The sequence below is a fragment of the Scomber japonicus genome, chromosome 3 (genome assembly GCF_027409825.1).
Source record: "Scomber japonicus isolate fScoJap1 chromosome 3, fScoJap1.pri, whole genome shotgun sequence".
NCBI lineage: Eukaryota > Metazoa > Chordata > Actinopteri > Scombriformes > Scombridae > Scomber > Scomber japonicus.
Window position 1 is genome coordinate 22,767,531 of NC_070580.1, and position 27,171 is coordinate 22,794,701.

The following is a 27,171-nucleotide window of genomic DNA, read 5'->3' on the forward strand; positions in this document are numbered from 1 at the left end:
TCCTCCTGAGCCCTGCTGTCTGCAGGGAATCTGTCATGTTCACGGGAGAATTAAGAATTACGGCACTCGCTGCTCACAGATGTGACCTAGGTGTCTCTCTCACTTCTCTATTTTCTCAGGAATTCCCAGAATCACTGAAATATTGTTTAATCTTAGCTAAACCAAATTATTGTTACAGTTTAAAAAATACATCAACTCTTTGTTACATTTAAGATACATTCAAATCAGCAGTTAGTAGAATAATTTGACTTGCATAATGAAATACATAACAGAATATTAATGCTAAGAGAACCTATGAAGACCAATATTCAAATATTTTTTGCTTTAGTTAATTATGTCCTCATTACAGCGATGAAACTGTCAGCCATTAGAAATATTTAGACACAGCCTCAGGATGCATTAAGCTGCTGGAAAAGCATTACCACATCTGTCGATCAACACTGTCAAACTGTCTGACCTCACATGGCTTTCCATTAACTCTCTTAAGCCCGTACACACACACACACACACACACACACACACACACACACACACACACACACACACACGCATGTACACGCACACCTCTTCTTTCTACCCCGACCCCCAAGTCAGGGATTCTATCCTTTTCACTTGGTTACTTAAATCCTCACTAATGCTGTTCAATTAAACCCTCCATAAGTGTAACTTAAACCTCCATTGGACAGCTGGCCGACAGTTATACATGATACACATTCTCTGTGCCTGGGTATGCACCACGCTAATACTCACCGCCTGCCACAAATTAGATTGTCTTGGCCGGACATCCCTGGATAAATTTGCTCAAGTTACCAGTGAGAGATATACAGAGATGAAGGTTAAGCGAGAATCAGATGACACAGTTGAACTGCCTGTGACTTAATATTCATGATTATAGGTTTTTCTGTTTGCCCAGCGTGAAGGACTCTTCTTTAAGATGTAATACCCATGTTTAATTACAGATTTCAAAGGAATCCTTATCAGAGGATCTCTCCAGTAGTCCCTACAGAGGGCTGCAAAAAGCCAGTGCTAGCTAAACTGTCTTGGGCATATCAGGCTTAGCACCCTGCAGCAACTCTGAGCCAATCCCTACTCGATAGATGTACCTAGGCTGCCTCTGAGAGCAAATTAGTGAAAGTATACATGACACTCACTGCATGGACGAAAGTCAAATTTGGGAGTCCTTTCCACCTTTTAAGAAGTCTTTTAATGTATTTCATACAGGCTTACTGTGAAGAATTGATTCAGTGAGCCTGTGCCTATTTTTAGATCTAATGCTGCTGTTGTGGTGAAGGATCTCTGCTTATGACAGTACCCTACAGTACCTCTGTGGTCAGAGTAGTTTCTAACGCTCTGTTGATTACAGTAGTCGTCTTGTCCCCTCTCTCTGCCACTGCACTTCTTTGCTGCAGTGTGTGTGCAGCAGTTTGGGAGAGGTCACGTCCCTGAGCTGTACCTCCTGTACAACCAGGACGGACTCGTGAGCCTTCATTACAGTATGGCATCATTGATTGCCAAAGCTTCCTGCCAATCAAGGCTGCAAAGATGAACAGGACAAAACCAATAATTTTCATTGTGTGTGTGTTTGTGTGTGTGTTTCTGTATGTGTGTTCTGCAACTTTCTTTTCTTCTAATAAGGGATGTAGGATTATCAATACATGTGTGCAGCTTGTTGGTATGTGTTTACAGACGTCGGTCTGGGTGCTGAATGGGTGCTGGGTGTTTGAATCTAAATATTGCTGTCCTCCAGTGTGTTTTCCTTCTGCTGAAAACGAGTGCTGTTGGTGGTATTGGTGAATTTTACTCAGCTGTAGTCGTGATCAGAAAAACATGAATATTCTGTGTGTGTGTGTATGTGTGTGTGTGTGTGTGTGTGTGTATATATGTATATATATATATATATATATATATATATATATATATATACAGCTTTTCTCTCCTCTTCTTCCTCCGCATTTTGAATGAAGTGAAGGGTCCTATCAGCACTCTGCATTCACTCAGAGTGATTGAGTGTCTGAGAGGGATTTTAGCAGCTCAGTAGATTTTTTTGGATAACTACAAATCAGGCACTTAATCAAAGCAAGGAGGAGAAAGCCACGACACAAGGGAGGACATTGTGATAATGTGCCGAGTGGGAGGAGATGGATTTCTTTTCTGTACTGTGAGATCTGTTCAGCACTGCTGTCTTAACAATCTGCACTAACAATGGGAACTGATAGTATGTGATTTTCAGGTATTGTTCAATTGTTTCCACCTGCACTGATATAGAAATGACCTTTTCTCGTAAAAGAGCAGTTGTGCATTGACTTTAGCGTATTCTGAGTCATTCGACTGTGTTGCACCCAATATCACTAATTAGCAATTTAACAGCAGCACTCTGAGGCATTATGTAAAGATCAGAGTTTCTTATTTTTAGTTCAGCCTCCTTTATGACTGATTCATCTTATGTGTAACAGTGAATAGAAGTTCATTCCTGATTTTGCTCCAAGCACACGCTGATGAATGAACACAAAGCGGCTCATAAATCAGGCCAATATTCGTTTGATAATAGAAATCCTGATTAAAGTGTGCATGAAAGAATGAATGAGATGATAACAGTGTAACCATTTGTTTATTCTGACTTTGACTGTTGGGTTCATTAACAAGCAATTTGTCCTCCGCAGTGCAATTTGATGTGTCATGTAAGTGAAAACATCAAGTAATTAAATAAACCGAGGTAGTCTGTGCAGCATGAATGGCACACAAACTAAAAAAACCTCCTCCCTTTCAGCAATGTCATGACTGCAATGCAGAAGTACTACATGTTGACGAGTGGTCACATGGGGAGCGAGGTCACAAGACATAAAGAAGGTTTCACTGATCATCTTTTCACTTGACAGCTTTAGGTGTAGCCTCACAATGTCTGTCAGGCATGCTCACAGCAACATTGTGATTTCTTTCAGAGAACCGTATATGTCATACAGTGATAAGGTGTCAGTCATCTTTAATGATAGTCTCTTCTGTTTATCTGGTCTTCTGGTCCTATTTTGTTTTTCAGACATAGTCAGAGGGAATGAAATGCACGCTGTCAATCTGAAGAAAGTTGGCAGATGTGCCTGTTGCGAATTATTAAATCATAGTATGTGTGACAGGCGTAGTTTATTGGATTAAGCATATTTGTTGCTTCCTCTGTTGGCATATTTTTGTAGCAGTTTATAGCCCCTAGTGGATTTATCAATTACAAGACTGTTGCTTGTAGTGCCCTGTAATTTTTATTTTTATTGGACCGCTAAAGCGAATAAATATTAAAATGCAGATTGTTGCAGTGTGGTTTGCGTCTGCTTGTGGGAATCAGTCAGCCAGATAAAATGCCAGAAGAAACAAAACGTAAAAAAATGGTTGTTGTATCGATTCATTTAGGTGATGGATCACTAGTCAGTCCGATGATGCATGCTTGTATTGATTACTGTACCTTCCATTGCACACGAGTCAATAAATGTGTAGATATTCAGGCGCAGATAAATCAAGAGTCAACAAAGGACTCATAAGATATAGAAATGACAAGAAAGCTGTCGTCTCATGGTTTTGGTATCCATGAAAAGATACAGCAGGGTAGTAAATAATGTTAATAAATGTATTTTATTTCACTGCAGCACTTGAATACTGTTATGCATGCCTTAGGCTGGATGTTGTGCTATTTTCTCATATCTAGCTGGGGCTGTGGGATTTTTGTGTTATGTGGGCTTGGTGTAGATCACAAGACTGACACTGTATCTGTTCAGCCTGAGCTCATGTCCCTGGCCTCTCCCACCTCTCACTACCTTCCCCTTGTCACAGCTCCTGGGGGCCCATAGAGCAGCAGAGTGGAGTGAGTTAAGGCACTGAACCCTGTGGTAAAGGGACGCCAGGTCAGACTGCTGCATTCATGCTCAACAGCCATGTCAAATGAGCAGAGAGCAAATGTCATCATCCCCAAATCTGTTCCCCATCACCCTGACCCCTAGGTGCAGGACATAACAGGACATAACCCTGCTAATATGTCAAGACCCCACTGGCCTTGCCTAAATGTTGCTTCTGCTCCCTCTGTTGAGTCATTCAATGTGAAGTTGGTTCGAGGCATCTCTTTGAACTCCTCACTCTGTCTGTAACACAGAGGAACATTTGAAACGCTCTCTTTAGCTTGTCTGTTCTCTGCACACAGTGTGAAATTTAAATCAGATTTCCATTGAATTAAACCACCTTTACCCTCAGGGTTATATTTAAGTCCAGGAGACCAAAAGGTCATAGATCTAAGAATAGGGCTGTCAGTTAGCAGCCGACTGTTTGCTGGATTCTTGTGATGGAGGTCGCTTCTTTGACTGCTTTACTACACACGTCTGTTGCTGATGGCATCTCTTTTAATTATCTCCTTGCCACACTAGCTGGTCCACTCAGATAAGCTTCAGTATTATATTACTGGGAGCATGTGGTGTCTCATCTACTGTCTCTTCAATCTGCAGCCACTCTTACATTCCAGTAATTACCACGGTGTTTACTTTCAGCTTCCAAACATTGTCATATTTTTCCTATTCTATTATAATATTTTCTTAGTATTGTTATAGAGTAGTTGGCAGCTGGAGCTGTTTTTGATGAAACACTTTAGTATAAATGTGAAAGATTAAAACATTTTTTTAAATCATTTATAATATTTTAGTCAAGGGACAAGGAATAAAGTAAAATAGACAAAAACACAGCATCTCTTTAATATCTGAAACTCCTGCCGTTGACATATATTGTCTCAGATAAAGTTACATAATGAATATTTCATGGGCAGTTGAGCAGACCCACGTGAGAGCCCCCTTTTCTGGGGCCATAGGCTATTGCAAAGTCCTGATCAGTGAGCATTCATCTTCCCACTTTTCTCCTGACAGAATAAACTATATTAAATCACACTGCAGGGCAACAGACGGACAAAGAAGAGCACAAAATGCACTACCCTTCCTTAAGAGAGCTCTTGTAAACATAACAGCTTTCAATGCTTTACTCTCACGCTGCTGTAGCTCTCTGAATATTCCTCCTCATTGCTTCTCTACATATCCCTCCCACCACATTCTCTCTCTCTCTCTCTCTCTCTCTCTCTCTCTCTCTCTCTCTCTCTCTCTCTCTCTGTCTCTCTCTCTCTCTCTCTCTCTCTCTCTCTCCTCTCTCTCTCTCTCTCTCTCTCTCTCTCTCTCTCTCTCTCTCTCTCTCTCTCTCTCTCTCTTTCCCTTTCTGTCTCTCTCTCTGTCTCTCTCTCTGTCTCTCTCACTCTCCTCCCATCTCTCGCCTGTGTGCACCGTGCCGCTTTATGCTGAGCACAAGGCATACAGATGTAAGTTTAATCCAGGCAACGGTCAGAGCTGGGAAGTAAATATGAGGTAGTCCTTTTGCTAAAATGCAGTAGTTTTTAGTAAAATATTCAGCAGCCAGTGCAGCTGTCAAGGCAGACTTAGAAGGGGAGATGAAAACCTCCTGGAACTGTGTGTTGTATTTTATTCCCTCCATTTCTTTGTGTGGATCTATGCGTTTTCACTCTTAAAGCTTGGCAGCGAGAGGTGTTATCTCTAGAACTGAGCTCAGCTTTAAAAGGAAAATCTGCCTCTCAGTCTCTGATGAGCTTCTGATTAATAGATAAATTAGGAGGGGAATATCCAGATGAATCAAGGAAAAACTTGCTGAGGGAAAATCTTTTTTTTAAATTTTTTTTTTCCCCTGACGATTTTAATTTTCTTTCATTTAAATCTTTGCACTGGACCTGCCTTTGATGTTTCTGAAGTCTGCGGTGTTCGCAAATTTGTTTCTCACACCAGCTGAGGCAGAGATCCTGTATTGTTGTGCTCGGACTGGCACGTTCTTTGAAAGGATTTTGTTTTCACCTGGTCAGTGGTCCTTCACTGTTTTGTGAGCTGGTCAGTTCATCAACCGTGACAGTGATTTTTAACGGGCACAGAGTGTGAGGCTCAATTCATGGTAACTGCCATTTACTGACTGAACAGCCTCACTCTCAAGAGGACCTCCAGACTTTCCACCTCTGGGAGTTTGTCAGCCTGGTTTGACAAGAGGAGTATTTAATTACAGTATCTACAATTGGGACAGCTGGCCGATAGCCAGGATGCAGGTGTCATTAGTGTGCACGGACCATCGTGGGGGGGTGAGCCGCACCACAGAGGACCGGCTAAACCGCCAAAATGCCAACAGCCCCAGCACAGGCACCCGCAGCAAGTTCAGAGCAGTGGCAATGGTGGCTCGCAGTCTTGGACAACTCTCTGTTCAGAGTGTGCCTTCCTCCAGTGAGCAAAGCATGAAGACTGGCATGAAGTATAGGTACGGCATGTCTAAACTGGTAACTGGAAACTATAAATTTGGCCCCAAAAGTTTCAGACACCTATGTAAAGTATTTATAGGGATCTTAAACTGTAGAATTTGCCACCTACTGTTGAAGTATATTTTGAGTAATGGCCATGAAATTCTTTGGCACAGGTCGCAATACATCATAAAGAAGACAGCACATTTTTTCACTTATCTATTCTATGCCAGTTTGTCTTCCTTACTCTCTCTTGTCAGAACTGCCAAATCCCACCTGCTTAGGATTGATTACTGTCTCCAGGATGACAAGCATGCTGCATAATAACAACAACTAATTAAGTTATCGAGTGTGACCACAAAGACAGCAAGATTTTGGAAGGAAGGATTTGAAAAGGAATTATATCTGATCTTATTTTGTACTGAAGTGTTATAATTAAGTGGTTGGCATACAGTTTTAATTTAGTGGCCATTGATGTCTAATCTGTCCTGTGCAGGAGTGACAAACCATCACGACAAACAATGTACAGTAAGCTGTATTTATTCAGCCTCAAAGGGAGAGCCAATTAGTATTTTCTCAGATTAGTTTCCTAAGTACAAGAATATTCTAAAATATATTAGTGTTTGTTTACCTTACAATGATAAACACTTCCATTTCTTACAATGTGAGTTTATGAAGATTATTTGAACTTGAAGCAGAAATATTAAAATCAATTGGATAAAAATCTTATACAGGAAAACGACATTGACACTTTACATAATGATAGCTTTTACCCACAACATTGTATCTTGATATAATGCTGAATGAATTTTACCCACCCTGTTCATTCTGTTTATTACTGATTACTGCTCCATTGGAGAATTTAAAATTCTGTTGTTTTTTTTTCTGACATGCTGGATCAAGGATTTCAAGCTTTATTTCAGGGAAATTATTTATCCTGTTTGTGTGTAGAAACCCTGCAGATCATGAAGACCAGTGATTGTTTTTATATACTATTCCCCACAATTACCCCATACAACACCCCATACCCTGTACACAAAAACATTCAGGCTGAAGTTGACTTCCAAACAAGCATTTACAACAATTTGAATTATTTGAATTATTTAAACTTTTGCACAAGGGTTGAAAAGGAGGTGAAGCATGATCACTGTGGAATATCTTTAAATGCATATTTAAGCACCTAAGGGTAGTGGAGGGTAGTGAATGGCAAATTAAAGAGTTGTGGAGGACAAAAATCTGCATGCAGCATCTGTGAGAAAATTAGTTCACAGTACTTTTCATTATAGTAAGGTACAGTACAGTATGGTCTGCAGCAAGCTGTGTCTGTTATCTATGAGCCTCAATCAAAAGCGTGTAAGCTGTTTTCTCCTTTTTAATAATTTTATCTTCTGCTCTGGATACTGTGTTCTTTTCTCTATTATGATGAAAATAATGTTTTTCAAACTCTCAAACCCAAAGAAGAAAGACTGCAAGGTGATGTTGTGCCCTTAAAGCAGAATATGTTTTAGTTGAAAAATGAGTGGTGCAATGACTGAGAAATTAACAATGGGTGTTGATTTGAGGAAACACATTACCCATCTAGAGTTCTGTTGTCTGAAGGCGCATCACAATCCTTTGCATCTGATTTGCTAGCGGCATCTTCACCATGTTGGTACACTGTCATTATTGAGGCTAATGATATTGAATGAGTAAAATCATTTTCAGCTCAGGGGCCAGCGGCTGTTTGTGTTCTTCGCTTCCGCAGTGTAGTCCAAAGTGCATAACGGGCTCTGTGTTTGTGAACCAGGGTTGTATCTGATGTAAACCGAAGGTAATGCAGGCCTAAATACAGAATGAGGCTTGGAGATGTATTCACTGAGGGTACAACATTGTGTTTGTGGTTCTGAAGAGACAGGGATGAAAGGGAAGGAAGGAGAGAGTGAAAGAAAGAAAGGGAGAGTGGTAAGGTTAATGCTAGTGAAGGCACTATGCCCAAGAGGAAGTACAGTAGGATGGAGTGATCTGTGCTCATGTCAGTGTGTATCGTGCCTCTCGGAGTTGAAGCTTGCAAGCCCTTTATCATGGCCTTGCATTTGTGCTTTTATCCTTGAGCACAAGATTTTTTTCTCTGTCAAATTCTGTTTGAGTTTTTCATTTTGGCATTGACAGATGAAGAGGTTAGTGGTTTTATAACTGTTCCACTAACGAACACAGTTACTGTAAAGCTCTCTTATCCAACCAACAAAACTTTCCACCATATATCCACACTGCAGAATAGCAGTGTGAAATTCAGATCAGCCTAATTTGCATTAAGGTCCTCTCTTCTTTCCTTGAATGACAGCCTTGAGTTTGAATCAAGACCGTCAGACTACATTTACGGGCAAGGATGCAGGTTAGGGTTGAAGTGACCTCCCCCACAAGGACGAGGAAACCATCAAAGTCAATGTCTTTTCAAGGTATGGAGTGATTGCAGCTTTAGTGGGCTGCCTCACCACAAACTGAGCCAGTCTGTAATGTGACACTGGGTCTGCATGACATGACTGGTTAAAATCATCAAGCTTGGCTGTGAGAGCCTGCACCACCTCCTAGGAATGATTAAATGGCCTCAGTCAGGACTGAATTAATGATGCACACAAAATGGCTTATGATTATGTAAAGTAGTCTTGCTCAGAGAATGGAAGAATATCTGTTAGATTGGGCAGGCAGTGCAGGTAGGGAGTCAATCCCATAAGGCTTCTGCTTTTCATAGTCTGGAATCAGCTCTTCTCTCAATCAACCAAATCCTGGAAAAGGTCTTGCGGGAATGACTCACTTTTAAAAGAACAGGTTTTATTTCAGTAGGCGGTGCAAATAAACTGCTGCAAAGTAATGCTGAGTTGAATAAGTTTTAGTATCATTTTTCAGTTGGACTGCCATTTTTGTGCTTTGCACAGACATCTTAGAGTTCGCTATGTACTGCTGCGCATAGAGTTTGTGCTTTAGGAGGACATTTTTTTTGTCAAAGCAGGGTATTGTTCTTTCCTACAGTTCGTATCAGCTGCACAGCACTTCTGCTGTGTTGCACTCAGTATCATTTACTGCAGTGACCATGTAAATCAGAGCTGACTCACCTTCTCCCCTGGTGTAAATCTACAAGTAACTCGCTTTTGCCCAGACTGTCAGTAAGATTCCTCGCATCTCTGGAGGTCCACTTTTGGTTGTAAAGCTGACAGTGAATCACAGTCAGCTACAGTAAATAGCCACTGGCAGTGTTGTGTAAGTGGATGGCATTTAAATCCCCCCACTGTACTGTGTGAAGTTACAATGTATCATTATCAATGACGAGGAGAAGACTTTGCTTATAATACTCTGTCCTCGAGTTATGTTATGTTAATAGTGGAAATAAAAGGGCAAAAACAATAATGCAAGAATATGTCAAAGGTTCATGTTAATCATGCATGTTACTGTATACATTAGCTGGAATTGCTAAATGAAAACTGAATTAATGGTGCTGTCACTATGGGAATGTTTTTGTCCTTGTAAGGGAATTTCTATGAAACTAAGCATAGTTTTTTTTCCCAGTATTTGGTTACACAAATTCAGCATGCATCGGCTTGGGTGACAAAAGCTGTGGGTGTGAGATTTGGGGCGTCATGAGTGTGGGTGCACGCTGGGACGTTTTCCTGCATTTCTCTTCATCAGGGAGCCAGCTCTTCACAGCCTGCACTCCCCCTTGAAATATGAATCATAAATAGACCATGGGAGTTGAACAGAACACATACAGCAGCATACTTTGGCCACTCTGATGTAAATACTAAGACTCAACCGCAGCACGTTTCAGGCCACAGTAGCCACTTACAGTAGGTACCATCCTAAATGTGTACAGAACATTCACCATCTGTTTGCTTTGGTCCTGTGGAGAGGAATTGCCAAATGGTGGGATGGTTCATTTGTGTTTCACTGTATGGACTAAGATTTTTGTCTATGTTGGTGTATAGAGGAGTGAGTGAGAAAAGGGGGGGGCGGGCAGGTTGTGAAATATTTTGCCTATGCGTCTTTAAGCATGTCTGCATGTGAGAGACACACTTGTGTAATGTTGAAGGAGAAGATGAAGACAGCTGTTCTTTCTTTGCCTCACTGATAGAGTTTAATTAGAGCCTCTGCGTGTATGCACTTGTGTGTGTGCGTGCTTGTGTGTCTTAGCACCACTCATTTCTCTCTGCATGTTATTTTCTTAAATACTCTAGAAATAGCCTAGATTTATTAATTCTGTTGTACACTGCCAAGAAGAGGCAAGTCTTTTTATTCACTCAGTATCTCTCTTGTAGTCAGTCAAGCATTTTATTCTATTTCATTTGTGTGCTGGGCTGTTTGAATTGCAGTTTGTTTTCCTTCAGGGTTACACGTGATTGATATGCTAACTGTAGCACGCAAAAACATAAATTTTGCCCAAAGTTTAGTTTAGCACAGCTGTGTGTTATCCTATTCAAATATTCTGTATATTAAAAGTTGCCACACAAGAGCCTAATGCTGGATAAACAGTTCGACTTGTATTCATTTATAATTCGATTTATAAATGAACAGAGAATCAACAGACTTGTTTTGACATTGAAATTTGTAGCCTTTATTTCTGCTTGACAAGCATTTGAACCATGTCTTACGTAATGTGGAAGACAGCGATGGAAGAAAAACTGTAGCACAAAAAAGGAGTGAAGCTGAACTGTAGCAGGAGGCCAGAGCTTTAGCTGACTTAGAAAATAGCAGAAAAGAAGCCAGCAGGGGGAAAAAATCCCATCTCCCCCAAAGCATCATGCTTAGTCATGTGTATTATGAATATTTAACCTCAACATTTTTTTTAATTGGGCAGATGGCACCAATTTGCTCAGAATCCATACAGTGCTCAATGAAAGCTTTTTTTTTTATCAGTAAGATGCTCCATGCTTGTTTGAAGACTTGAGCTGTTTTGTTTGGAGACAGAACAGTAACTTCAATTTTTGCCTCACTAAATATCTTTTTGTTTGGCATTTTCTTTTCAAGTACAGTTTTAAATGATTTTACTCATTTTTACTGTAGAATATATTCAGTCTCCTGGCATAAAATATCAGTTTCCTTTGGCTACTTCACTCAATTTACAAGCATGTCAGGAAGTTAATGTACAGCTTAGTATGATACTGAAGATGCAGCATAAGAAGATTTGCCAAGACTTGAAATCCCCTACAGGTTCTAGTAAGTTTTCCCTCCTCTCTCCACTTCAGAATATAGCAGAAGATTTTTCCATCCCTGTGGGTACTGGCAGATTTAACCCAGACAAGAGCCTCTGAAAATGCCCGAGTTAAAAGAAAAATGCAAAATGCACCCTCAGGAAAACCCTTCGAGCTGGCAATCTGTTTATGTGAAACAAAATAAACAACGATTGACAACTGTCTTGAAGTCCTTCTATGCCAGTGGCTCTTTGTTTCTGACTGCTTTGTGTATGACGTTTGTTGCATACTCCAAATAACATTTGACGTGTTTACAGGCTAATGTCAAATATTGCACTGCAAGCAAATAACAGTATACAGTGCAAAACCGTGTGTGTGTGTTCATTTAATGGCTTCCACAAGGGACAGCGGGATCTTGGGAGTCACGGCATGAATAGAAATGGCCAGAAGGTTGCTTGAAATAAGGAGTTACATAATAGACTAGGGATTCAACAGCAAATATTTAAATTATTGATTAATCTGCTTAATATTTTCTTGATTGATTTAGTAATTATTTGGTCTATAAAAAGTCAGAAAATACAGTTTTCTAACAGTCAGTGTGATGTGTTTAAATTGTTATTATCCAGCCAACAGTCCAAACCCAAAAGCCATTCAGTTTATTATCACATAAGATGAAGAGGAGAGAAGCTGGATTTTAAAACATGTTTGGCCCTTTTGTTGGGAAAAATAGCTTAAATCATTAGCCAGCTATTGGGGCGCGCTGGTGGTCGAGTGGTTAAAGCGCATGCCCGGCTGGAGGACCTTTGCTGCATGTCAACCCCCCCCCAGGCATCTATGCCGGAAAAAATCTTTAAAAAAAAAATCATAAGCCAGCTATCAAATTTAGTTGTTTCAGCTCTGTTGTTGACAGGAAACATTGAATTAATATACAATATTTTGGCTGTGATAATACAATTAGTTGAGTTTCTTTTACTGTCTTGATCTGACCCACACTTACCCTAAATTTGCTTCTTATGACACTCAAAGGAATATTCCCCAATAACAAAAATAATCTTTCCTGTGAAGTTCATAAAGATTTCTTACCATTAGCTAGCCAAATCCATGTTTCCAACCATTTCAGATTTTTAATTACTTTGTTTCAAATGCATAAGTGTGTATGTACCACAAATGACTTGTCGAAAGATATTGAAAGATGTTGCGTGTGTGAGGTAGAGCTCAGGTTTCAGAGGGTGTTTGGGACTCTCTTTATAATATAGATGGTACCTTTATTGAACCAAGATAGGATGAACATCTTTGTAATGGTCTCCAGCCATTTTCATGTACTGTGTTCCCTACTGTAAAGTTAAAGCTCTGTGTTGAGATGGGATCTTCAAAGGAAAGAGTTCAGTTCCCAAAAGAAGCAAAATCTGTCTTTATCCACTCACCTTCCGTTTGAAGCCACCCCCACAATTCCACATTGGGTTTTATCTGAAACAAGAATGAAGTCTCTTTTTTTTTTTTTTTTTGAGTTAGAAAATAAGGTCATTCAGCTGGCAGCGAGTGAACGCCTCATGGCTAAATGCTGTAGGATGTTCACAACAAAGAGCACAACCATTCATCTTTTAAACCGATGAGGTGAATACTGGAGGTAATTGGATAACAGGGGCTAACATGATGATGATGAAATTGTAACTTTGGGATGAATAGTTCTTTTTATCATCATTAATGTGTGTAAGCAGCTTTTTGGGGCAAATTGGGTCACCTTATTCCTTTGTCTTCCTTTCTTCCTAGTTAAGACAGCTTTTATCCAATATCCAATATCCCAACTGTCGCTCTGTCCCCCCCTTTAAGTGGAACGGACATTACATGAACCTTTAATGGAGGAAAAAGCCACCTGCAGCCATCACGAGCTGGTGGCATTCAGGGTGTGTGCATTTTTCTGTGGAAGCCACGGGTGAGGTTGTATTAATAGTTCTGCTCGGTGAACATATCTCTCAACACGTTCCTCTTTACAGCTCTGTGACCTTGTTTCCTCATTCATCACCTGTCCTGTCCTGTCTGCTGACTTCAACCTGATTTTAAATCCTCTCTGCCTCCCAGTCTGCCTACGCCTTCAGTGTATCCTTTCACTCTATACTCATACCTCATTCAATAACTTTACTTAATAATTTAAACTTTACAGATATGATTTATGGTAGTATATGACTGATAATTGGCAAACAATTGTTACAGATCAGTCACTGTCAACCTCTTAAGCATAGTTTTAAAACATGCAATTATAGCAAATTTTACACAATAGGCATTCACTTGATGCCTAGTATAAAATATTACTAATACCTGTAATACCTAATAGACTGAGTTCATCACCAATTCACATCCTGAAACTTGGTTAAGAATTGTTGTTTTGGATGTTTGAATGTCCTGCCTTTCTAATCTAATTATATTGACTAAAATGAATGAGTAGTAGTTTAACTTACATTTGACCTCTTTTAAGTAACATCATAACAATGAAATCCAACTATGTGTTCATAGTGGTGGGGGATGAGAATAAGTATACTGTTAGGATAATCATCACGGCATCATTTCTATTAGTGTACAGACAAATTTGGAACAGATTATGTTATTTTTGACTTTGGACCAAGATTATAACATGATATGGGTGTCATGGCTCTGGTTCAGCATTTTCAAAATTGTCAGTGAATGGATAAAGGGATGTCAGGAAGCAGCCCCCCCCCCCCCCCCATCTTAATAACTCTGTTCATGGGAGTATTTATTCAAACAATATACACAGTTTCTTTTGGGTGGGTAGCTATCTATTCAGTGTTGATACTTCAGTTCTCCTGCTGCAGTGACCTGTAAGTGTTATCAAAGATTGATACATCTGTTTGGTTAATAAAACATACATTTTTCTCCTGTTCCACATGTTATTTCAAGGTTGGGGGAATTGTGTGAGTAGATGCAATTAGCTGAGCTGTAATGTTATTAACGAAAGGAAACATTATAGAGGTAAGGTCTGCAGGCACAGTGGTAGCTGAACACTGTTACTGCACGCTATTCCACCAGTGGTACACCAGATTATTCCAATAATCAATAATCCAATAATTAGAAATAAATGACTGAAAGAAACTCTGAGGTGACCTCTGATATTCCCTGACTGTTGTTGACCTTTACTAAAAGAAAACATATTGCAGTTCAGCTGCTTTCCACAGTTTGTATTCCTTTGAGGGTTTCTGAATGATTGACAGGATCCTTTGTGTCAAGCTGAACACAACAACACCCCGCCCCCCCGCCTGTTGTATTCAGTCTTTGTGCTGATTGGATCACAACACTGATGTTAATGGAAACCTCGGAGAAAGATTACCTGGTAATTCAAAGTAAACAAGTGTAGTGGAAATCATGGTCGCTGTTCACTGAGTCCCATCTGGCTTTGTCTCCATGTTCGGTGTGGTGTTGCTCTCCTGTACTGTACCTTCTCCTTCATTATTGAGGAGGATGTGACTTTACTGTTGTGGTTCATGTCTGCTGAGGCTCAGCAGGAACCTGACCCCAGTCTGCTTCCAGGCCCTGGCAGCGGGTTATTGCAGCAACGCACAGTATTCAAGGCCAGTCTAGTAAAATATTGAACGCAACGATGTGCTGACAAAAGGACATCCTTACACAGAGAACAATGGCAAGGGTATAGCTGTGTATTCTGATATCCTTGTTACTTATTTTTAGGTTTTGGTAAAGTGCTTAAATGCACTGGTGCTGTACAGTATGTGTAGTTTTCACACTTAAAGCATACTTATACAACACTTATGCAATCTCTCTTTGACTAGTGCGTACTCAGACAGGTAAAGAGTATCCTTTGCGATCCATTCCATTTTCTGTACTCAGAGTATAAGCTGTCACCATCAGGCAGTAGATACAGAGCTCAGAGGTGTGTGCTGCATCGTTTAAAAAATTCCTTTGTTCCTTTTATTAGCTGGAATATTAAATAATAGCCTTAAATAAGTGGAGGTTACGGCAACAGTTAGCATCAGGACAATGTTGTTTGTTGCCTTCCAGGCAGAGTCATGGCATGATGTTTTTTGTTCTGTGACACATTTCTGTCATTTCTGTAGTCTAAATTGATGATGACAGGTTTTATCTGATAACCTTCATGGAATGAGATGAGGGAACACTGTTTGGGCATTTCCGTTTTGGTGATACTAAAGACTTAGTGTAAATCTTAACTGACTTATACCCTGCACTATTTGCACTAAATTATTTTGTATTGTGCCTTTGTGTACTCAATGTATTATGTGTGCTGGTGTTATGCCCATATCTGTTGATGGGTCTAGCTTTGTAAAGTCCAAGACAAATTTCCCCCATGAGGACAATAAAGTATCTATCTGTCTATCTAAACGTAGAATTGTAAAATAGTGATCTCGTGCACAACAGTGCTAAGAGACAAACTCTACAGTGTTCATGACCGATTTAAAGTAGGACACAGTCAAGCAGAAACTTGAAGGAATTTTGCTCTACCACTGGACCAATGTTCATCATTAAAAACACTCCAGCAAACACGGTCCACTAACAATTTTGGTTAGTAACTGCCTTTGTTTTCAGTTATCTTTGTTTGTGAGGCTTAACAGCAGTCTCGCCCTGAGGGGGTATTTTACTCATACAATTAAGAAGCAGTTAATTGTAGATTAGCTGCAGTGGTTTGCCAGAGGGGACTTGTGTTAACCTTGTCACCACAGTGCACCATAAGGGCATGTGGTCCCTCTAGATTATCTTTATCTCTTTCGCTTCTCTGGGATGACTGACTGTGTTTACTTGTAAGTTAATGTGCTCCTATACGTGACGTCATCAGACTGTAACACGATTACAGACCTCACTGACCAAATCAGATCTTTTTAATGAGGCTCTTTGGAGAAGGTTTGACACAAATGCTTTAAAAGCAAAAACAAGAATAGAATGAGTTTTTTTGTTGCTGTTGTTGTTTCTTTAATGTCACTTGACCTCAGTGGAACCTCTTATGGGTCAGAACACGGTCGATTCTTCGCTCTGAAATACCTTTTGTGAAATTTTTTGTTGCTTTAGACAAGCAAAGATCAGCATCTAAACAAACTGAGAGACTTCATTAGCATTCAGGGTGGTTCAGTAGGGGTGGAACTAATGATCTTGGATGATATAGTGAACATTTAACTGGATTAACTCTTCCAAAATAGAAAGCATATGGAGATACATCAAAAAGAAACTTAAAGCATTTTAAGAGCTTGTTTTTTTGTTTTGTTTGTTTTTTGCATTACAACACATATGTAGCCCACTTAAAGAGGATATGTTACTGATTACAGATTTCCATATTTATTTTAAATGCTTTATTCAGTGTTTTTTGGACTTGGTGTTCTGACCACATTAAAATAGGTGTTGTTAGTCACTGCAGCAATTCAGTAATCTTGTCATGGCTTCACAAAACACCCACACACACACTCACACACAATCCCGCTCACACATTCAGGCACAAACACTCACAGACACACACAGCACACCTATCCTCTGCCCCCTCCCCACTACTGCTTTTCATTTCAGCCGTATGTCCATACAGGCAGTCTAAATATAAATTAAAAACAATATATAGTACATATCCTCCCACACACTCACTTTGACTCCTGCACATGTTACATCATCTCTGATGCCCCCTTTTTTTTTAATCTTTTCATATCGCCCGCTTATCTTTTGAAAGAGGTTGGCCAGAAGTAGCACACTTCATTTTATGTGTTTTAATCATTTCTTAGATCTGAGATATCCAAAGAAATAGAATTATTAAGCTTTCAAGGTTTGTCGGTCTGACTATACACTCTAAATCCCTCATGGAAAAAAAAAGAAAAAACAACAAATTGAAACAGAAAAGTTATTTCGGCATTTAAAATAAATTCCTTATGATGTTGACTTTTTACTAGGAACCAGAGAAAAGTTTAATAGCTGGCACAAAAGAATCAAAGACAGAACCAAAGCTGTGATTGTCAGCAGAGCAGGTCTGTCTGGACTGTGATAGGCTCAGAGATGCCAGCTTTAGGAGGAAGTACTGAGTAGTCAAGCTTCTTCGTTGTTGTAGAGGATGTGAGTCATATGGCGGCTGAGGGATCCTGGTGTGCTGCAAGAAATTTCACTGGATGTCATGGTGGGCCTGCTTAAGACCCACTGCCTCTCTCTTTCCCTCTGACTTTGCCCTGCTATTTCTCTGCACACACATTCTCATTGTTGGCACACGTGTTAACTGACTCTCCTTAGACATCCAATCTACATGTGTCAGTGTTGCAATAGATGCAGGCTGGCTTCAAATCCATATGAAACCCTGTTCTTCTCAGTGCCCATGACTGTAATCCTCCACTGCAGTAAAAAAAACCCTATGAACATACTTTACTTCTTACAGAATTAAAGCTAACATTGCCGAAGGATTGCTTATTTTTCAATCAGTCAATGTTAAAATGAGACTTCAAGTCCTACTCTAATGGCCATAACCACCACCAGGGTGCAAAACAAATCACTGCCACCTCAATGCTACATTAACGTTAATGTAATTCTCTCTGTTTTGACAGAAACCTTGGGAAGTCAGGCCTGCGGGTGTCCTGCCTCGGATTAGGTAAGAGTCTCTTGGATCACGAAACACACTGAGAAGTTTGCTGTATCCCAAAGACTTATATAAGCATAAGGGGAACTGATAACCCTGCAGTACTTCCTCTTCAAATAGGGAGAAACTAATGTTATAGCTTATATCATCTTTCAGTGATGTATCTTCTACAGTTTGTGGAGTATCACTTATGCAATATATATAGCATCACTGCTCATTTGCTTATTTGCGAGCACATGTGTGTTAGTTTACTTATACCCTGATCCCTCTCTCCCTCTCTGTAGGAACATGGGTGACGTTCGGTGGACAGATAACAGATGAGGTGAGAGCAGATGGTTTTTGTCATCTTTCCTCAAAGTTTGGGAATAGAAACCCTCCATACAGTATGTCACATCCTATTTGAACTTATGGTGAAAACATACTGCCAGAGTAAATATTTGCTATATAAAGCAAAGCTGCTTTTGTCTTGTGATGGAAGTTTAATAATTGGAAAAACCTTAACACCTCACATCAGTGATCTCTCACCCCATCCTTACCCCTCTCTGTTTCTGTCTCCCCTGCTCTCTCAACAGATGGCAGAGCAGCTGATGACTCTGGCCTATGAAAATGGTATCAATCTGTTTGACACAGCGGAGGTCTACGCTGCTGGAAAGTGAGTGTATCCTGTGCCGCAGGTCATATATCAGTGAGCAGCAAGACCAAATATTACCAAGCTGCTGACATGTGATTGATTACAAAGTCACCGGGTAAAGATCATAAACTATAGTTAAGGCTGCCTCAGTGGGAGTGCACAAGCACATGTTCACTGCTTTAGAAAGGATATAAGTACTAAAATGCTACGCCCAGGCCTGTGCTGTAAAGAAGTGAAGCTGCTTGCATATTATTTCTACTCAAGACAATCCCTGATGCTTTAAAGGTCAATGCACTCCAGTAATAAAAATTACTTTACTAAAAATAAACAGTGAAGTATCTTGCCAGGAAAAAAAAGTTAATGGACTTTGTAATCCGTTGACCTCACGGTTAACTCTTGTCACTGGGACTATTTTTTGGCAGAGAATAGTTCCATTGTCTCGTTTTAAACACAGACCTGGAATTAGGATTGTCTTTTTGATCAGCACCCCGTCATTGTTGCAGTAACATTCATCAGGGTTTAGATATACATAGTCTTGGTCTAAATTTATAAGTCAGGCAGTGGGGATATTTTTAACCCCAGAACGCAGCCCTGTACTACCATATCGCTGTATGTAGTGATGGTTTAAATTCTAGCGTGGATTAATCTGGCTTTGTAGTAACTTGGGTGCTTTGAAATAATCTAAGGGATTATCCTTTGCAAACAGTATCTCTGATTAACAGCACCAAGTCCTTTTTTTTTTAAATCCTCCCAAGAATATTCTAGCTTTGCTATTATATTTGGAGAGAAGCTTCAGAGTGTCAGCTTCTCACAAAAGAAAATCAAAAGAAAGCTAAAAGACAAGAAACATGCAGATTCTCTTAGTAGTTTTCCTCATTTCTCCCCGAGTTCATGAGCTGCTGTTATCTGCTAAACGTCATCACCACACATTTCATTGTTTCTGGAGAGCTTTCAACAATCTGTTTGCCTTGTTGTTTTATGATGGGGGCCAGAGAAACAGCCACAACGTTGATCTTTGAGTCATTACCAGTTAACTTTGATCATTATGCTACCATAAAACAAACTACAGTTTGACAGAAAGGACAAGTCTGTGAGGGATGTGTTTGTGACAGTGTGTCACACAGCTTAGTATGTTTTGCACAGGTGTTAATCCTGACAGCTTCCATTGCAAAGCAGCACAGAGGAGCTTATATTACACACACACACACACACACACACAGGAGTAGAACAAACTACACACTTATCACATCAGAATGGAAAAAGCTTTCAAGTGAAGTGTGTGGTTCAGGCTTGCTGCAATGCCTTCATCAGGCAGACTCGGAGAACGTGAAGCGGTGCTGGTGGTTGTACAGTCGACGGCTGTAATGTTGATTCTGTGCTGAGAACACAGACAGATAAACGAGATTTGTAAGCTGTGCTCACACTCACGCTCACTCACTCCCTTCTCAGCTTTTCACAGTTGTTGACTGTTAGTTTGGCATGTTTGTCCTGGTTTAGCCCTACAAAACACAGAAATAGTCATGAAACAAACATTCAGTACACAGAGATATTTAATTAAATATTGATTGTGATTCTTAACCAGCGTATCCATCCCAATACGCAGGCTACTGTTTCTGAGAAATATAAATAAATGTGTAATTGCACAAATAAACATGTTCTGCTTATCTCATGTAGCTGCTGTTATCAGCCAACACATATGGCGTCACAGCGTTCAAAAGTATGCCAGTAATTGGCAGAACTGAATTTCCGTCTTCATTTTATTTCAGGCTTAGACATTTTGCTCTAGATGCATAGTAATTGCATGGTATTGTGTGAAACCAGTAACAAATTGGTTGCATAATTACAGAGAAATCTGGAAGACATAAAATATTATAAATCCATGAATAATGCAGTGTTATGTCATGGCTGCTGCTGTAAGTCATAACATAGACTCGGCACAGGAATAAAAACCTAATTAATGGATGAATGAAGAAAGTCAACCTGCTCAAGGCACACTGTACCTTATGTTTGGGCTCTCAAATTACACACATTTCAGAAGGCCAACACAGTGCACTGCGTGGATGCTTGCCAGAGACACATTCACACACTATTATGCACACAAACATACACACACTATTGCTCTCGGGGGAGTGCTTGACTGTTCGTTGTTTAAAGAGCAACTTGCAGGTTGCCGACCTCAATGAACTAATGAGTGGAAAATGATGCAACCTCACAAAATAATAATGATGATAATATTGATGCAAAGGAGTCCAAATGTCCAAATGATCAGAAACAAACAAGGATTAAGACAAATAATATATCATCCAGAAATTCAGCTAGGATGTTAGATCTAGTGGGGAACCAGGCAGATGTGCTGCTAGTGGCTCGTAATGCGGTGTTATTTCACCTCACAATGTTGTAACATTTGCTATCACATGTCAAGCAGTACCAGGATTAGTGGTGATTGTCTGCTGGCAAGATACTTAATCACAACAGAAACTAAAGCACAAAGATCAGCTTGTTAAGTCAATTACACGTCACAGTGTCTGATGTAACTCCACACAAGAGAGGCAGATAAAGAAAGAGATGTGTTTCTAATTTAACTTTTTTAACAGGACTATAGAGAAAGTTACAAAGAGGTTCAATGGGGTAATTTGGATGACAATGAATAGAAGTTATCACAAAAACAAACAAGGATTAAGACAAATAATATATCATCCAGAAATTCAGCAAGGATGTTAGATGCGGTGTTTGGAAAGTGTTTGGATGTATTAAAATGTTTGAGGCAGTCAAGAGCAGCTTCATAATTATTAAACAGATGCTGCATTAATGGCTCAACCTGCAGGCATCAGAAACTAACATTAATAACGAGCCTACATAAATAAAAACTATTAGTGCGTTGTAATATTTCTATTAAAGTAAAGCACATTATTTAATGCAAATGTAAACCAATGTTTAATCCCACCATCAAATAAAAACACATAGATCACATTCAGTGACATGATATGTAATACATGCACTGATTCAAATAAAAAGCTAACCATGGACCTTTGCAGAACCTTGTATAGCAAACTTTCCTTTGATGTGCAGAGTGCTGAGGCTAATCAATCACACTGTCATTAAATTGTGGATTTTGGAGGTTGTCAGAAAGGAATATATGAATACACTTAGTATTAGTTACACCTAGCCAAAGATAATTCTGTCTCATCCAACAGCCCTGTAAGAAATCCTATTTCCATGACTTTCAGTTTTATTGAAAGTGTTCTGCTTTATTTGGAGACTGTAGTTTGTTGTGCTATTGAATACTGAGAGGTGTTTCTAATATTTTGTTCACCCTATGTATATGAATGAGGGCAGGGTTGCTTTATTAGTTTGGATTAAGTTTAGAGGCACTAATTCTTACAAGATCACACAAACCTGCTGTACATCCTCAGAGAGGAGAGACCAGCATGCTTTAGTGCTAGGTGGAGGATGGAGGAGTGAAACGCTTCTAGTGAGAAACTCTGATGCTGTGCGTACAACAGCCCAACATCATTCACTGAAGCTGTTCTAGCAGCTACGCTCTCCAGTTTAATAGCTTCTATAAATCCTGCATAAAGAAATATTTTATAAGATTTATTGACAAATACTATTTTTACATGATGGAACTGCAGTGAGTGATGAACTTCAATACCAGCTCTGGCATAATAATATAACTTTGCTGTCTTAATAAATCATAATAAAAGTTATTCATTGCACAGTCTAAGTTGTATATTGATAATTAAGAACTTTCCTCAGCACATTATTTTATTTTTGGAGCACATTGGAACCAGTATAAATAAAAAACCAACCAGCACCTCTGAAGACTAGACCTCTAATCATTTTTAGCCTCATATTGTACACAGCATCTTGTACCTGGTTTTGGCCCCTCCTTTGTTTAATGCTTCTTTCTCCAGAGGTGGATGTGTGTAGCAGGGAAATGCAGGTGTGTTGAGTTCATGGATGTCCTGAATATGGTTCACCTTGCTTTGCCACTGAGCCTCCATTAAATCTCGATCTCCTTTAGGAGTGGAAGCTGCAGTCCAGTGCAGGTGGTTGATGATGGCTCCACAGTTTCAGGTCCCTCCACTCCCTCTCCTTCATGCATCCAAAGCCTCAGGGGTTTACTTCCAGTGTTTCATTTGCACACACCCTAAAGTCTCAGTCTGGTACAAGCTAGTGGTATTTCTAGTTTAGATGACTGATTAACTTCCGTCTGATTACCACATCTGCATGTCAAACTGTCTCTCCAATCAGTGTTGACACAGACTTGTTTTTGTTGTTAAGTAACACACTTTTGACACAGGGACACAAAATCATTCATTTTAAAACTGCACTGATTAGAGGAGGTACTTTTTTCATCTGTGCTCCCAAAATGTCTCCAAAACGTAGATGCTGTTTTGATTTTTTTACCTGTCACAACCACTAAAGTACATTTTGAGAAAAATGTTGTTACAAGGAAGTGTTTCATTATTTGCGGGTTGGTGAAAGCACTGGAGACATATCAAGTGACAGGTTTTTGCCAAGCCTTAATGAGCCCTGTGTTGTATGTAAAGTCACTCATTAGCACCCCTGTGGCCGTTAATGAGTGGTGGCTCCACAGCTCAGCTGGGCTCAGGCACCGCTGACTCTGACCTGGCAGCTTTCACACTTACTAGTCCTTAGCAGGTGCCATTTCCAATAGAGACTTACAGGTGTATTGTATATGATGTGTGCAGAGCTGCATTTTTTAATTTAAGGCTTGAAATCGTATCTCAGTGAGGTGTATCATTTTAAGAATCTTCATTTAATCATGCCTTCTCTTTATCTGCTTCACAGGGCAGAGGTGGTGCTTGGGAACATCATAAAGAAGAAAGGATGGAGGTATGAGAACACTTTAATTGAGTTTGGTGTTTTTTAATTTCCGTCCCACTGTCCTCAGTAATCTTGTATCATCTCCTTCCTTGCACATATTGGGAGGCTGTGTGTTGTTAACTGGAACGGTAAGGTAGGCAGATGAAAGATTAATGCTGGCAGCCGTGCCATGCCCACACTCCTGTGTCCCTCCTCAAAGATGCTGAATAATAGATGAACTTCTGGTGCCTTGTCTTTTACTTTGTTGGCCCGGATTGGCATTTCTATAGCCCTGTCAGTTTATACAGCTACAACAGTCAATACATTGGCGCTGGCTGAGTTCTGGCACAGTCACACCTATTATGGGACATGGATGAGCATGACATTGAAACAATAAAGTAGAGATGTATGATTACACAGAGCTTGTGTCCAAGCTTTCCGTCATAGCTGTTCAAGCATGTAGCCTGAACCTTTTGGATAACATCAGCTCAGATACATCCGACTATAATTTAGCAGATGTTTTAACAGACGTGCTTTCATTTTCCATTTTCAGACGTTCAAGTCTGGTGATAACAACGAAAATCTTCTGGGGCGGAAAGTAAGTTTCATCTGGATGCTTCTTTGATTCAGCCTGTGTGTCCAAATGAGAAACAATAATAATTTTTCTCGACTTGTTTATGATGCTCCCTGTAATGGGATCATGTGTCATCCAAACGGATCTGTTGTCAGGCATTTTCAATAAAACGGAACCAGTCATTAGATCATATTTCATCGAGGATATATGATATTATATTACCTCAGAGGGACAGGTCGATTCATATTTCTTGTCATTTTTCTAACTGTTTTCCTGTTTTTGTTATTCCTCATAGAGCGGAAACTGAAAGAGGTTTATCCCGAAAACACATTATAGAAGGTAAGTAGCAGCCTGCAGATTAGTGGATTAAACACTGCCACTGCAACAACAAAATACTTCCTAATTAGATTCTTTGGCTCACGGGAATCAAGGCTGCATTTTAATAATTGACGTACTCTTGGGGTTATTGGAGTTGCTAAGAAAACTTTTGGTGAAATGTATTAACCTGTTAAGATAATTCTCTGTACGGGTTGTTATTTTTAGATGAGGTATTTATGAAGAACATGATAATGTAGACTAACTGTGTGTTATCTGTATTTCTTATGTCCAGGTTTAAAAGCATCTCTAGAAAGACTGCAGTTAGACTACGTTGATGTGGTTTTTGCGAACAGACCGGACCCTAATACACCTATGGAAGGTAATATTTCTATAGCATCTGCTTTAGCCTTTATTTCTTTTTAAGTGATCACTTCTCTTTCTCCCTCTCACGTACTCTTAAACTCTCATGTTTTGTTACAGTGCACATTCAAAAATATATTTTCTGTCTCTATGACTACTGTAATGTGGAGATTCAGATATGTACAAACCTCTTGTAACTGAAATATCTATTTTTAAATGCTGCGTGTTGTCTTGGCACTTCCACCTCCACAGTCAGAATGAGGATAGATACTGATGCTGGAGACCTTTAAATGGCAGAGTGCTAACTGTGTGTGGGCGCAGCTGGTCACACAGTATCCATCTGCTCCCATGTCAGAGTTCCTGTTTGGGGTAGAGTTCGGTCAGAGGTCATCTTCCTGCCTTCAGTTTGATGCTTCACTAGCCCTGGCCCTTTCACAAAATCTTAATGTCACGTTGGCCTGAAGAAGCCGGAGCAATTTGATGGAAAAGTAGAGGCAATTCTTTTGCCCATCTGTTCTGTAATGTTTGCACTCGGTTCGCACGGACGGCTTTGAGCCTACGTGTTCAAAATTACAGTAGTTTAGACCATCTGGTATATTTTATTCTGGCAGTAGCCAAAGTGCAGTCTACGGGTTGAAAAGGAGGTAAACTGCTGTTCTGTCAGTTTACAGAGAAACCCTTTTAAGCCAAGCACCCACTAGACGACAGAGCGCCTGAGTTGGTAGTCCCAGACGAGCATGTCAGAAAGGTGAATAGATGGATGGATGGATTGTTTTATTGCGCTCCTGTGCTCCTGATGTTGTCTTGGACCCCGATTGTTATCTAACGTGTTTGATATTAAGGCCAGTGCTCTGTGACAGAAAATACAGCTGGGTAATATGAGATTTCATTCGCCGTCACACACAAGATAAGATAGGGCTGTAAAATGAAATGCCTATCTTAAGCCTCCAAATAAAATACAGAAATGTACAGAATAACACAACACTAATCTCTGTGTCACATACAGTCAACCTGAAGTCACCCCATTAATGGAAAATAACATCGTCCTTGATATATTTTTCATTTTATATAGCTGAATCTATTTTTATTACTTTCATTGTTTCACTGTTGTGCCGTTTCTGTAGATAAGTAGTCCATGATTAAAGATGTGAGCTGATACAAACATGTGTCATCTCTTTAATTCATTCACTGGGCTCTTCTCTGCTCTCTTGTAGCATCTTGCCAACGCTTGTGGATTTTAACATTAATGTCATCTGCCTTGATTTGAATAGATGTCATCAGAATGAATTACTCTTCCACCCTAATTAACATAATCAGCTTTTCCACCTTTGTCCTGAGTAGTCCGGTCCATTCAGATTGGGGATGTTAACAAATACACCTTTTATGAGACTAAGTGGTTTAGATACAGTACAATAGACTAGACATTGTGAGATTGTTGTGGAAATTGTGAAAATACTACAAGGTCATGTCTGAACTGAAGGTGTCTTTAATTTTTTTTTTGTGTGTATTTGTATTCACAGAAACGGTGCGAGCAATGACCCATGTGATAAATCAAGGCATGGCCATGTACTGGGGGACATCCCGCTGGAGCCCAATGGAGATAATGGTGAGATTCAGTGTAGATGAAAAACATCATACATCAAACATTTTTTGGGAAATATGAATTGCCACTAAAAGAGAGAGCAGTTTTTTCTATTTCCATTCATTTATGTTTGATCTGCTGTATTCTACCTGCTTCTGTTCTTGATGTTCAGTAATGTTCGTCTTATTAAATACATGATATCATACTATATATCAGCCTAATCCTGTTTATTCCATGTTTCCCTGTAGGAAGCCTATTCTGTGGCACGACAGTTCAACCAGATTCCTCCTATCTGTGAGCAGGCTGAGTACCACATGTTTCAGAGAGAGAAGGTGGAGGTACAACTACCTGAGCTCTTCCATAAGATAGGTGAGCAGTGATGGAGGTCTCCTTTATGGTCATGTTAGAGATGTTTTGGACGCAAAGTCTGACCAACAGACTTTGGAAGATTTCTGTAATTACACCCACACAAACCTGCTACGTTTGGGAACAAAGCTTTGATGATTTTTTATGTTGTTGGGTTCTTAAACAGACCATCATTTTACTCACTTTGTGTTAAAATATCAAGGTTTTTTTTTGTTTTTTTAAATGCTCAGTTCCTGTTTTTGTTTGTTTTTGTTTGCGGGAAAGAGCCATCTGTCTGTCAGAGACAATTTTGATCATCACATGTTTATGTTTACAGGTGTGGGGGCCATGACGTGGTCACCACTAGCCTGCGGGATCATTTCAGGGAAATATGATGGCAGGGTGCCTCCCTACTCTCGGGCCTCTCTGAAGGTAGACAAACCTCGCTCGCTGTTTTCCATCTTAATCCTCGCTCTGATCATCTGTGCTGGTGTAAC

The 27,171-nt window shown here is 39.8% G+C and overlaps 1 protein-coding gene across 6 annotated transcripts in view; it reads left to right on the forward strand.

The window, feature by feature from the left end:
* kcnab2a (potassium voltage-gated channel subfamily A regulatory beta subunit 2a) overlaps positions 1–27,171 on the forward strand; it is an 88,934-nt gene that overhangs the window by 56,179 nt on the left and 5,584 nt on the right. For 3 of the 6 annotated variants that reach the window (XM_053316446.1, XM_053316442.1, XM_053316441.1), the window contains 10 exons: positions 18,003–18,046; positions 18,319–18,356; positions 18,607–18,686; positions 23,481–23,525; positions 24,049–24,093; positions 24,365–24,408; positions 24,680–24,766; positions 26,268–26,353; positions 26,578–26,698; positions 27,012–27,106. In XM_053316446.1, coding sequence (XP_053172421.1) covers positions 18,003–18,046; positions 18,319–18,356; positions 18,607–18,686; positions 23,481–23,525; positions 24,049–24,093; positions 24,365–24,408; positions 24,680–24,766; positions 26,268–26,353; positions 26,578–26,698; positions 27,012–27,106 — 685 coding nt within the window. Of the gene's footprint in view, positions 1–6,106; positions 6,319–18,002; positions 18,047–18,318; positions 18,357–18,606; positions 18,687–23,480; positions 23,526–24,048; positions 24,094–24,364; positions 24,409–24,679; positions 24,787–26,227; positions 26,354–26,577; positions 26,699–27,011; positions 27,107–27,171 lie in introns of those variants that run through there. The other 3 variants (XM_053316443.1, XM_053316444.1, XM_053316447.1) reach the window with 3 other exon arrangements.